Raw genomic sequence first — 14,536 nt, forward strand, 5'->3', positions numbered from 1 at the left:
AAGACAAAGAGAGAATCTTGAAAGCAGCAAGAGAAAAACAGTTAGTTACCTACAAGGGAGTACCCATATGACTGTCAGCTGACTTCACAAGAGAAACTATGCAAGCCAGAAGGTAGTGGCAAGAAATATTCAAAGTGATGAATAGCAAGAACCTACAACCAAGATTGCTCTACCCAGCAAAGCTATCATTCAGAATTGAAGGTCAGATAAAGAGCTTCACAGACAATAAAAAGCTAAAGGAGTTCATCACCACCGAACCAGTATTATATGAAATGCTGAAGGGTATTCTTTTAGAAGAGGAAGAAGAAGAAAAAGGTAAAGATAAAAAATTATGAACAGCAAAGTGGCAACAGATACTTATCTATCAACAAGTGAATCTAAAAATCAAGTGAATAAAAAATCTGAAGAACAGAATAAACTCGTGAATATAATAGAATCAGGGGCATAGAAAGGGAGTGGATTGACAATTCTTGGCAGGGGGAGATTGTGTGGGGGATGCAGGAAGAGGTTGGACAAAGAGCTTACAGCTATGGACGAGGACAGTGGGGGGGGGCAAAAGCCTGGGAAGGGGTGAGAACCAGGTGAAGGGGAGCTATGGGAGGAAGAAAGAGGAACAACTGTAATAATCTGAACAATAAAAATTAAAAAGAAAGAAAATAAATAAAAATAAAATAGAAGTTTAAGCAAAAAAATAAAAAAGATAAGGAAGGCCACTACATAATACTAAAAGGATCAATACAATAAGAGTATATAAGCTTGGTAAACATATATGCACCCAATGCAGGAGCACCCAAATACATAAAAAGCTCCTGGATGATATCAAAGGAGAGTTTGACAACAACACAATCTTACTAAGGAACTTTAATACCCCACTGACATCACTGGATAAAGCCTCTAGACAAAATATCAACAAAGAAACAGCAATCCTAAATGACTCACTAGGTCAGATGGACTTAACTGACATCTTCAGAACATTTCACCACAAAGCCAAGGAATATATGTTCTTCTTTAGAGCACATGGGACATTTTCAAAGATAGACCACATTTTGGGTCACAGGCAAAGTCTCTCCATATCAAACATCTTCTCAGACAAAAATAGCATAATATTAGAAATAAACTACAATAAAAACGATAAAAAATTCAAACACTTGGAGGCTGAATAGCATGCTACTAAACAATGATTGGGTTACCAAAGAGATCAAAGAAAAAATTAAAAACATCCTGGAAACATATGCCAATGAAAATACAACAATCCAAAATCTATGGGACACAGTGAAAGCAGTCCTGAGATGGATGTTTACAGTTCTACAGGCCTACCTCAAAAAAAAAAAAAAAAAAAAAAAACCAAGAAAAAAAACGAGGTTATCTGTCAGTCTCTCCCACTGGGCCTCCGTCCTCCGCCAGCACCTGCTGGAGCCTGTTCACATAGACTGACCAGAGTCTGCGAATTCTCCGCTCTGAGCCGTTCCGGGCTGCTCCGACCCCAGCTTTTTATCCTTTGAAACCACTAAGAATAATGTCCCTGCATCAATTTTTACTAGAGCCAATCACCTGTCATGCCTGGAACAGGGATCGTACCCAGATTGCCCTTAGCCCCAATAATCATGAAGTCCAGATCTATAAAAAGAACGGGAGCCAGTTGCTGAAAGCTCATGAACTCAAGGAGCACAATGGACACATCACAGGTATCAACTGGGCTCCCAAGAGTGACCGCATCGTCACTTGCGGTGCAGACCGCAATGCCTATGTCTGGAGTCAGAAAGATGGTGTCTGGAAGCCAACCCTGGTAATCCTGAGAATTAACCATGCAGCCACTTTTGTCAAGTGGTCCCCACTAGAGAACAAATTTGCTGTGGGAAGTGGAGCAAGACTCATGTCTGTTTGTTACTTTGAGTCTGAAAATGACTGGTGGGTAAGCAAGCACATTAAAAAGCCAATTCGCTCCACGGTCCTCAGCTTGGATTGGCATCCCAACAATGTTTTGCTGGCGTGTGATTTCAAATGCAGAGTGTTTTCTGCATACATTAAAGAAGTGGATGAAAAGCCAGCCAGTAAGATGCCTTTTGTTCAGCTGATGTCAGAGTTTGGTGGCAGTGGTACTGGTGGCTGGGTGCATGGTGTCAGCTTCTCTGCCAATGGGAGTCGACTGGCTTGGGTCAGCCATGACAGCACTGTGTCCATTGCCGATGCCTCAAAAAGCGTGCAGGTCTCAACTCTGAAAACTGAGTTCCTGCCCCTCCTGAGTGTGTCATTTGTCTTGGAGAATAGCGTTGTAGCCACTGGCTATGACTGCTGCCCAATGCTCTTTAACTATGATGACCGCAGCTGCTTGACTTTTTTCTCCAAGCTAGACATTCCAAAACAGAGCATCCAACGCAACATGTCTGCCATGGAACGCTTCTGCAACATGGAGAAGAGGGCCACAACTGAGGACCGCAATACAGCCTTGGAGACACTGTACCAGAATAGCATCACTCAAGTATCTATTTATGAGGTGGACAAGCAAGATTGTCGCAAATTTTCCACTACTGGCATCAGTGGAGCCATGACAATTTGGGATTTCAAGACCTTAGAGTCTTTCATCCAGGGCCTCCAGATAATGTGAAGCTGAGTGAGCCTCCCAGATCCAGCATGACAAACTGACAAACTGTCCCCAGCAGCTCCACCATTTGCCTGATGGTGAGGAGAGCCAGCCGCAAGGAAACACTGAAGACACGTATCACGCAAATGTTGTTTGTGTGGTTTTGTTTGAATATAATTGGTGAAAGTGTTGGATTTTTAAAAGCAGCAGTGATTGGGTTTTGTTTGTATTTTTGTTTTTTGTTTTTCCTATTTTATTTCATTTTTTACCAAAGCTTCTCTTTTAGTAGTTTATTATGGAAATTGTCACACTGACTTAAAAGAAAGGGTGGAGAGGTATGTAAATTGCTAAAATTTTTAATAAAAATACTGAATATGAAAAAAATGATAATAAATTATCTAACTGCACAACTTAGAGAATTGGAAAGAGAGCAACAATAAAAGCCCAGATGAGCAGAAGGAATGAGATAATAAACATAAGAGCGGAAATAAATGACATAGAGAACAAAAAAAATTATATATAAGAGATCAATGAAATCAAGAGCTGGTTGTCTGAAAGGATAAACAAGATTGATGAACCTCTAGCCAGGCTCACCAAGAAGCAAAGAGAAAGGACCCAAATAAATAAACGAGAAATGAAAGAGGCGAAATAACAACAGACCCCACAGAAATGCAAAGGATTACTAAAAATACTATGAACAACTCTATTCCAACAAACTGGACAACCTAGAGAAAATGGACATATTCCTAGAAAGATACAACCTCTCAAAACTCAATCAGGAAGAATCTAAAAATCTCAATAGGCTGATAATTATGGAGAAAATTGAAGAAGCCATTAAAAGCTTCCAGCAAACAAAAGCCTGGGGCCAGACAGCTTCAGAGAGGAGTTTTACTAAACATTCAAAGAAGAACTAAAACCTATCCTCAGACTATTCCAAAAAATACAAGAGGAAGGAACACTTCCAAGTTCATTCTATGAAGCCAGCATTACCCTAACACCAAAACTAGATAAAGACAACACAAAGAAAGATAATTACAGGCCAATATCCCTCATGAACATAGATGGCAAAATCCACAACAAAATTCTAGCAAATCGGATCCAGCAGTACATCAGAAAGATCATAAACCATCACCAAGTAGGATTTATCACAGGGATGCAAGGATGGTACAATATCTACAAATCAATAAACGTGATACATCACAAAAACAAATTGAGAGATAAAGATCACATAGCCATATCAATTGATGCAGCAAATGCATTTGACAAAATCCAACACATTTCCTTGATAAAAACCCTCAGCAAAGTTGGAAAAAAGGGATCATACCTCAACATAATAAAAGCCTTAGATGACAAACCTACAGCCAACATCATACTTCTTGGGCAAAAATGAAAACCATTTCACCTAAGAACAGAAACAAGACAGGGATGACCACATTCACCACTCCTGTTCGACATAGTACTGAAGTGCTAGCCATAGCAATTAAACAACAAAAAGAAATAAAAGGTATCAAATTGGAAAATAAGTCATAAACTGTCATTATTCACAGATGACATGATACTCTACATAGAATACCCTAAAGACTCCATCAAAAAAATTATTAGACATAATAAATGAATTGGGCAATGTAACAGGTACAAAATTAATGCCAAGACAACTATGGCATTTCTAAACACCAATAGCGAACTCACAGAAAGAAACTAAAAAAACAACCCCATTTACCATTGCACCAAAAAAATTAAGATACTTAGAAATAAACTTAACTAAGGAGGTAAAAGACATGTACTCAGAAAACTACAGGACACTGAAAAAAGAGATAAAGGAAGACATAAACAGATGGAAGAATATACTGTGTTCATGGATTGATAGAATCAAAATCATTAAGATGTCCATACTCCCCAAAGCAATCTATAGATTCAATGCACTTCCCATTAAAATAACAATGGCATATTTCACAGACCTAGAACGAACTCTCCAAAAATTCATCTGGAATTAAAAAAAGACTCAGAATAGCTGCAGCCATCCTGAGAAAGAAGAACAAAGTAGGAGGGATCTCAATACCAGATATCAAGTTGTATTAGAAAGGCACTGTTCTCAAAACTGCCTGCTACTGGCACAAGAACAACATATAGACCAATGGAATAGAATAGAGAACCCAGAAATCGACCCAAACCACTATGCTCAATTCATATTTGACAAAGGAGGTAAGAGCATACAATGGAGTCAAGACAGTCGCTTCAGTAAATGGTGTTGGCAAAATTGGACAGATACATGCAAAAAAAATGAAACTAGACCACCAACTTATACCATACACAAAAACAAACTGAAAATGGATAAAGGACTTAAACATAAGATGGGAAACCATAAAAATCTTAGAGGAATCCACAGGCAGCAAATCTCAGACATATGCCAAAGAAATATCTTCACCAATACAGCTCCTAGGGCAATGGAAACTAAAGAGAAAATAAACAAATGGGACTAAATAAAAATAAAAACCTTTTGCACAGTAAAAGAAACCATCAACAAAACAACAGGAAAGCCCACTGCATGGGAGAACATATTTGCCAATGTTATCTCCAAGAATGTTTTTCCTGCATCTATTGATATGATCATGTAGTTTTTATCTTTCAGTTTGATTATGAATCACATTTATTGATTTCTGGATATTGTACCAGCCTGGCAACGCTGGAAGAAATCCCACTTGGTCATATTGTATCATCTCTCTAATGTATGGTTGGATCCGATTTGGTAGAATTCTGTTGAGGATTTTATCATCTATGTTCATCAGGGATACTGGCCTGTAATTATCTTTCTTTGTAGTGTCTTTATCTGGTTTTGGGACTTAGGTAATGCTGGCCTCATAGAAAGAGTAAGGGAGTGTTCCTTCTTTCTGATTTTTTTGAGGAGGAGATTTCTTCTTTGAATTTTGGTAAAACTCCCCTGTGAAGCAATCTGGACCAGGGCTTTGGTTTGCTAAGAGGTTTTATTTTTATTTTTTGATTATTATTACTGCTTTCATTTCTACAGTAGTTATTGGTCTATTCAGATTTTCTGATTCTTGCTGATTGAATGTTTGAAGATTGTATTTTTTTAAGAATATGTCCATTTGATCAATGTTGTCCAGCTTATTGGAGTAGAGTTGTTCATAGTGTTTTGTTTTTTTTTACAAACCTTTATATCGCTGTGATGTCAGTTGTTACTTCACCTATTTCATTTCTGATTTTGTTTATTTGAGTCCTCTCTCTTTGTTTTTTGGTGAGTCTGGCAAAAGTTTCGTCAATCTTCTTTATCCTTTCAAAGAGCCAGCTCTTGGTTTTATTGATCTTTTGTATTGCTTTTATTGTCTCTGTCATTTATTTCTGCTCTGATCTTTATTATATCCTTCCTCCTACTTACTCTGGGCTTTTCTTGTTGCTCTCTTTCTAGTTCTTTAAGTTGTAGGATTAAATAACTTATTACCAGTTTTTCTTGTTTTTCTTGTTTTGTGAGATAGGCCTCTAGTGCCATGAACTTCCCTCTCAGTATTACTTTCACTGTGTAATATAGATATTGGGCTGTTGTGCTTTCATTGTCATTTGTTTCCCAGATGCTTTCTATTTTTTTCATTGATCTCTTTTGTAATACATTTGTTGTTTAATAGCATTCTATTTAGTCTCAATATGGTTATGCTTGTTTTTATTGTAGTTGATTCCTAGTTTCATGCCATTGTGATCTGAGAAGATGGTTGATATGATTTTAATCTTCTCGAATTTGTAGTGACTTAGCCTGTGTCCCAATATGTGGTCTATCTTTGAAAATGTCCCATGTGCACTTGAGAAGAACATGTATTCCATAGCTTTGGGTTGAAATGTTCTAAAGATGTCAATTAGTTACATTTTATCTAGTGAGTCATTTAGGATTGGTATTTCTGTGCTGATTTTTTGCCTTGAAAATTTATCCAGTGATGTCAATAGGGTATTAAAGCCCCCTACTATGATTGTGTTGCTGTCAATCTCTTCCTTGATATTTTACAGAAGTTTTTTTATGTATTTGGATGCTCCTATATATGTTTACCAGAGTTACATCCTCTTGTTGTATCGATCCCTTTAGTATTATAAAGTGTTCTTACTTAACTCTTCTTACGGCCTTCACTTTGAGGTCTATTTAGTCAGCTATAATATTGCTACCCCAGCTTTTTTTTTTCATTTCCACTTGCCTGAATATTTTTTTTCCATCCCTTCACTATCAGTCTGTGTGAGTCCTTTGTTCTGAGGTAGGTCTCTTGTAGACAGCATATATATGGATCATGTTTTCTTATCCATTTGGCTACCCTATGTCTTTTGATTGGAGCATTTAATCTATTTATATTTAAGGTTATTATTGATAGGTACTTGTTTATTGCCATTTTTATTCTTTATGCCTGTTTTCCTCCCTTTGTATTTCTTCTTTATAGCAATCCTTTTAGCATATATTGCATTGTTGATTTGGTGGTAATAAACTCCCTTAGCCTTTTTTGTCTGTGAAGCTCCTTATTACTTCTTCAATTTTGAATGATAGCCTTGCTGGATAGAGTATTCTTGGATTCAGTTCATTGCTTTGCATCACTTTGTGTACTTCATTTCATTCCCTTCTGACCTGATATTTTTCTGTTGAGAAATCAGTTAGTCTAATGGGAGATTCCTTGTAGGTAACCTTCCATCTCTCTCTTGCAGCATTTAAGATTCTTTCTTTGTCTTTTACATTTGCCAATTTAATTACAATGTCTCTTTTTGTGGGTCTTTTTGGGTTCATCTTGCTTTGGACTTCTGTGCTTCTTGGATTTGTGTAACTTTTTTCTTCTCCAAGTGTGGGATTTTTTCTGTCATTATTTCTTCAAACAGGTTTTCTATTCCTTGCTCAACTTTCCCTCCTTCTGACACCCCTATTATGCAGCAATTGTTTCATTTCAAGTTGTCCCAAAGCTCCCTTAGACTCTCCTGTTGTTTTTAAATTATTTTTCCAGGTGCTGCTCTGCTGGAGTGTTTTTTGTACTTTGTCTTCTAACTCACTGATTCAGTTCTCAGATGCTTCTAGTCTACTGTTGAAACCTTCCATTGTGCTTTTATTGCCATTATCACTATGTCATTCTTCATTTCCTCTTGATTCTTATTCATGTTTGTGAAATTCTCATTCAGCTCTTTATACTAGTAATTCTCATTTAGTTGTGTGTATTTGTCATCCACACACTTGAGCCTCCTTATAACCATCCCTATGTATCTTTCTCTGACAAATTGCTTAACTCCATTTCACTTAATTTCTTTTCTGGCAATTCCTCCTTTTCTTTTCTTTGGATGTTGTTGTTTTTTTGTCTCCCCATTTTTGCTAGCCTTTTGTAATTGTTTCCATGTCTTAGACCCAATTTCTTTGCCACTCAGCTTTTTTGAGGAGTGGTCCTATAAAATCAGTGATTTATGTGGTCCAACGGTGCAGTCTCTTAGATCTCCTGAGCTGGGTGTTCTATTGGAACCCCCTACTTGAGTTATTTTGGTTCTCCTGATGTAGTTGGGTCTTAAATGTTAGTTTCTCACTAGTGGATGTGTCTCTGCACAAGTTTTCCAACAATCTGAATCAGCCCTGACCTCATTGTCCAAGCTGTTGTGGATGTGACCATGGTTCAAGCTCTTGTGGCATGGGTTGCCTGAACTCTCACTGGTGTGTGGCTCACTGTGGGGTCCCAGAGTTTCTTGGCTTCTCCTAATGTGCTGTGTTCTTTATTAGTGCTATGCCATTCTTTATTTCTGACTGGTCTTTTTTCATAATTACTATATCTTTTCTATGCTGTTGAGCTTCCTTTTCATTATTATTCTGAAATCTATATATGATCAATTTCTTATCTCCATTTCATTTAGCTCTTCTTCTGTAGAATTCTCTTGTTATTTTGGGGGGACTTGTTTAGTTATCTCCCCATTTTTGCTGCCTGTTTGGCTTTTGTCTGTGTGTTATGTATATCTTCTATGACTCCCAATCTCTAGTGCAAGACAATCTCACAAGCTTTTGTGACTGGCTTTGCTTACCCTGTTTGGAGTTATCAGCAATCCACAGCTTGTGGCTCCTTCTGCTGTAGCTGGGTGACTTATTATTTTTAAAATATATTTTTATTGATTTCAGAGAGGAAGGGAGAGGGAGAGAGAGATAGAAACATCAACGATGAGAGAGAATCATTGATCTGCTGCCTCCTGTATGCTCCCCACTAGGGATTGAGCCCACCACCTGGGCATGTGCCCTTGACTGGAATCAAACCCAGGACCCTTCATTCCTCAGGCCAATACTCTATCCACTGAGCCAAATCAGCTAAGCTTGGGTGCCTTTATAAAGGACCAGTATGTGCACTTGGGTCATAAAGGAGATCAGGCCAAGACTCAAAACCTCCAGAGATCTGTCTCTGCCTTCAATGGGATTATCACTCAGTCTTGATTAGCCTCAGGCTATTTGCCACATGGTATAGGGAGAGTTCTTCCAACAGGGTTGGGCAACTGCCTTCCCCTTGGGCAAAAACTTCCTGGGTAGCAGTGTTCTTCCAGAGAAAGATGTCTTCAGCAACATGAAGGAATATTTCAGGACAGGAAACTGGGGTGGCTGCCCTTCAAGCTCCAATCTCAGAACCCTCAACCCTGGACTCTCCTCACACAACTTCAGTCCACTCTGCCAGAGCCCAAAGCTGCACACAAACTTTTGTGCATTGGCCCTTTAAGACAGTGTTTGCATTTCCAGCCGTCTCTCCCTGGCAGACAGCAATCCTGCTGCCTTTCACAGCCAGATGTTATGTGGGAACTTTTCTCAGTTCTGGTGCTCTCTCGGGAGCTCAGCTTAGGGTTTAGACCCCAGAGTTCTCATTGGGAACCCCCCACAGCTGAGATATCCCTCTGGAACTTCAGTTGCTGTCTGTGGTAGCCCAACCAGCCCTTTTGCATCTCCACACTTCCTACTGGTCTCTAACCAGTCTTCCCTTTCTGTCCTTGGTTATAGGGGTTCTTTCCAGCTAGCCTTCTGTTGATTTTTCAGGGTGGTTTTTCTATATTTTAGTTGTATTTCTAGTTTGGTCCTGGAAGAGTGTCAGTGTAGCTTCCATTTACTGTGCTGCCATTTTGGCCATCCGCTCCCAGTGACTTTTAATGCCGGCTTGCTTTGCTTGTTTCCTCTTTGCCTCCTACAAATATTTGACTTTTCAACCTTTGTGTTAGTTCAAGCTCTCTTTTTTTAAAAAATTTATCTTTATTGTGGAATTTATTACAAATGTTCCTCTCCCCCCCCCCTCCACCCCTCCTATCAAGTTCTCTTTATCACAACAGTGAAAGTGAGGTTGGCTGCAAAATGTGTCATTTTATATACAATTGACAATAGAAATCAACAAAACCAGACAATTAATCTGGGAATTCCTGAAGATTTGCAGACCTTTTAATAGGCGCAATGGAAGAAGATAATTCTATTTTGAAAATTACTCTTTAATTTTTCTACATTTCAGACAATTTCATATTTCCCAAAGTAATTTATTCTGAACTACATCAGTAGGGCTCCCAGATATTCTCTTACTAAAAATAGACAATAGCAATCTCCAGCCCACTGGCCAAGTGCACATTTAAAGACCCCAGCCCAATGACTGCTACCCACCCTGTTTCTTTCAACAAGCTGGGAAAAACACTGGGTATGTGACTGTTAACAAAATCTTCATTAATTATAACTTTCAGAAACAGCTGTGCAATGTGGGAGGTTGGGGAGAGATAGCACCTCTCTTCATAAGAGAGAGCTATAAACTAAAAGGGGTTTCTAGATACAAAGCATTCAAAAATAGAATGAGTTGTTTTTAAAGTAGAAAAATAGCATCAGAAACAAGGATGCTTATCCTGGAGATTGATTCCCAAACAACAACTAAAATAAACTGTCACCCTTCAACACACATGAAATGGAGAGCTATAGTGGGCTTCACAACCAACTTATAGGGACATATGTTTTGAAAAATATTACTGGCTAAAGTATCTACGGTCTCAATTATTATCCTTTTGAGGCAAAGACCTGTTTGCCTGCTTAGTGTGGGTCCTAATCCAAGGAAGAGAGCTATCAGAAACCACTTTTGGAGACTTTATTTCCTATTGGTGCTCATTATGACATCTAAACTCCAGCCTGAATGATATCCATTCTTTTTTAAAAAATATATTTTTATTGATTTCAGAGAGGAAGGGAGAGGGAGAAGTAGAAACATCAATGATGAGAATCATTAATCGGCTGTCTCCTTTATACCCCCGATTGGGGACCCAGCCTGCAACCCTGGGATGTGCCCTGACCGGGAATTGAACCATGACCTCCTGGTTCATAGGTCAACGCTCAACCACTGAGCAACACCAGCTGGGCATGATGTCCATTCTTATTCCACATAGACTATTCAAAATGCTTTGGTCTCTCCCACTATTTCTGGATTTCCACTGAACATTTCATCTATATTAGTGTTTTAGGGTAGGGATGATTTATAGTCTCAGTATTAAAACAGAAGATTTAATATCTATTTAGAGAACCATCCTAAACATTTTATGGTCATTCATATAATTTAAAACTAAGCAATGATTAAGAGAAATAAACCAGAGCTATAAAGAATAATGTGACTCCCTAGCAAATACTCCTCCATTAAAATGTTGCAGAATACAATAATAAGGTAACATCTCACACCTGCCAGAATGGCGATCATCAACAAATCAACGAACAACTAGTACTGGAGAGGATGTGGAGAAAAAGGAACCCTCGTGCACTGCTGGTGGGAATGTAGACTGGTGCAGTCATTGTGGAAAACAGTATGGCATTTCCTCAAAAAATTAAAAATGGAACTGTCATTTGATCCAGTAATACCACTTTTAGGAATATATCCCAAGAAAACATAAACACCAATCAGAAAGAACATGTGCACCCCTATGTTCATAGCAGCACAATTTACAATAGCTAAGGTTTGGAAACAGTCTAAATGCCCATCAGCAGATGAATGGATTAGAAAACTGTGGTACATCTACACAATGGAATATTGTGTTGCTGTAAAAAAGAAGGGATTCTTACCATTTGCAACAGCATGGATGGAACTGAAGAGCATTAGGCTAAGCAAAATAAACCAGTCAGTGAAAGATAAATACCACATGATCTCACTCATTTGTGGAATATAAAGAATATTATAGGGGAGAAACCAAGATGGCAGCATAGGTAAACACCTAAACTGCTGCCTCGCACAACAATATCAAAACGACAACTAAAAGACAAAATGGACACCATCCAGAACCACAGGAAAGCTGACTGAGTGGAAATTCTACAACTAGAAGGAAAAAGGAAAGCACATTGAGACTCAGAGGAGCTGCAAAAGGCTGAGGTACAGAGACGCACGCGCGTGGAGAGAATGGGCGGCTGACTGCACAGGCGGCTGAGTGCGTGGCTGGCTTTCTAAAGTGGGAGGGAGATGGAAGCTGCCAATTGCGCTGAACTCCAGTCCAGAGCAAGACTCTGGGAACCCAAACTCATTCGGGGGAATCTGGACTGTCAGGAAAAGAGAAAGCACACGGAGACTCAGGGGAGCTGCAGAAGGCAGAGGTCTGGAGGCATGCGCTCCCAGAGAGGATTGACTGCTGAGTGCATGGGCGGCTGAGTGTGCAGCTGGCTTTCTAAAACTGGAGGGAGCCGGAAGCTCCCAACTGCACTGAACTCCAGTTCCAGGCAAGTTTCTGGGAAACCAGACTCATACGGGGAGAAAATGGACTGTCTGGCAGTGGGCAAAACTCGAGGGCGGCTTTCTCTCAAAGGTGCTTGCAGGGATTACCATGGGACACTGAGACACACAGGGGCCCCATAGGGCAGGGCTGATGGGAAGCCAGTGCGGTCTGCTCCGCCCTGAGACTCCGCCCCATCCAAGCTGAGCACAGAGGCTTTTGCAAGTCTTCTCCCATAAGGGTGTCTCCAGCACAAAAGTTCTACCAGCATAGACAGAGCTGATCCTCACAGCCAATTGGCCTGGAGGTCAATTCATCCCAGTGATACCATCAACAATCAAGACTCAACTACAATAAGGCTGTGCACACAGTCCACAAAGGGGTGCACCAAAAGTGTCCACCTCAGGTAACTGGGGAGGCGGAGCCACACAAAACTCAGGGAAGCAGCGAAAATGCAGACAAAGAAACATCACAAATGAAAGAAATGGAGGAAAACAAACAACTGCATATAGAGTTCAAAACCATGGTTATAAGGTTTTTCAAGAATTTCCTAGAAAAGGCCTATAAATTTAGCGAGACCCTCGAGGATATGAAAAAGGACCAACTAGAAATTAAACATACACTGACTGAAATAAAAAATATTATACAGAGACCTAATAGCAGACTAGAGGACTGCAAGAATCAAGTCAAAAATTTGAAATACAAAGAAGCAAAAAACTCTCAACTGGAAAAGCAAAAAAAAAAAAAGAATCCAAAAATTTGAAGATAGTGTAAGGAGCCTCTGGGACAACCTCAAGTATATCAACATCTGAATTATGGGGGTGCCAGAAGAAGAGAGAGAGCAAGATATTGAAAACCTATTTGAAGAAATGATAACCAAAAACTTCCCCTACCTGGTCAAAGAAATAGACTTACAAGTCCAGGAAGCACACAGAACCCCAAACAAAAGGAATCCAAAGAGGACCACACCAAGACACATCATAATTAAAATGCCAAGAGCAAAAGACAAAGAGAGAATATTAAAAGCAGCAAGAGAAAAACAGTTAGTTACCTACAAGGGAGTACCCATATGACTGTCAGCTGATTTCTCAACAGAAACTATGCAGGCCAGATGGGAATGGCAAGAAATATTCAAAGTGATGAATAGCAAGAACCAAGATTACTCTACCCAGCAAAGTTATCATTCAGAATTGAAGGTCAGCTAAAGAGCTTCACAGACAATAAAAAGCTAAAGGAGTTCATCACCACCAAACCAGTATTATATGAAATGCTGAAAGGTATTCTTTAAGAAGAGAAAGAAGAAAAAGGTATATATAAAAATCATGAAAAACAAATACATGTCTATCAACAAGTGAATCTAAAAATAAAGTGAATAAAAAACCTGAGGAACATAATAAACTGGTGAATATAATAGAATCAGGGGCATAGAAAGGGAGTGGACTGACAATTCTCAAGGGGAAAGAGGTGTAGGGGGTGCGGGAAGAGACTGGACAAAAATTGTACACCTATGGATGAGGACAGTGTTGGGGAGGTAAGAGCAGAGATTGGGGTGGGAACTAGGTGGAGGGGAGCTATGGGGGGAAACAGAGGAACAATTGTAATAATCTGAACAATAAAGATTTATTAAATTTAAAAAGAATATTATAAACTGATGAACAAAAATAGATACAGAGGCAAAGAAGCATCGAACAGACTGTCAAACTACAGCAGGAAGGCAGTGGAGGGTTGGGGGGGTTTAAGAGATCAACCGAAGGACTTGTATGCATGCATATAAGCATAACCAACGGACACAAGACACTGGGGCGGGGGGGCGGAGGTGAGGGCATGTGCGGGGGTAGGGGAGGCCAGGGGAGGTCAGTGGAGAAAAAAGAAGACATATGTACTATTACTTGTAATGCTTTAAACAATTAAATAAAATTTTAAAAAAGATTTTATTAAATAAAAAATGTTGCAGAATACATAACCTTATCATTTTATTCATTCTATAAATCATTAACTCCAATTCCTCCCTTGCTATTGTCTTCTTCAAACTCTGTCCAAGTAGCTCTTTAAATTCCCTGACTGCTCATATCAAATCACTAATAACCTCTATATTACTGAATTAAGTAATAACTTCTGTTCTCATCTGACTTGCCCTATCAGCAATATTTGATACAGCTGATCACTCCTTCCTTCTTGAAACATTTTCTTCACTTGACTTCCTGTATACTACCCTCTCCTGAATTTCCTCCTTTCTCACTCATTGCTTCTCTTTTGCAGGTTCTC

The 14,536-nt window shown here is 39.2% G+C and overlaps 1 protein-coding gene across 1 annotated transcript; it reads left to right on the forward strand.

The window, feature by feature from the left end:
* Positions 1-1,556: 1,556 nt before the first annotated feature.
* On the forward strand, positions 1,557-2,705 carry LOC307097139 (actin-related protein 2/3 complex subunit 1A-like; the record flags this gene model as incomplete). The annotated part of the gene is given in 2 exon segments (XM_079767124.1): positions 1,557-1,577; positions 1,580-2,705. Coding segments are annotated over 2 exon segments (1,047 nt in total). The 3' UTR covers positions 2,606-2,705.
* Positions 2,706-14,536: the final 11,831 nt, after the last annotated feature.

Source organism: Cnephaeus nilssonii (genome assembly GCF_951640355.1).
Source record: "Cnephaeus nilssonii genome assembly, chromosome: 3".
Taxonomy (NCBI): domain Eukaryota; kingdom Metazoa; phylum Chordata; class Mammalia; order Chiroptera; family Vespertilionidae; genus Cnephaeus; species Cnephaeus nilssonii.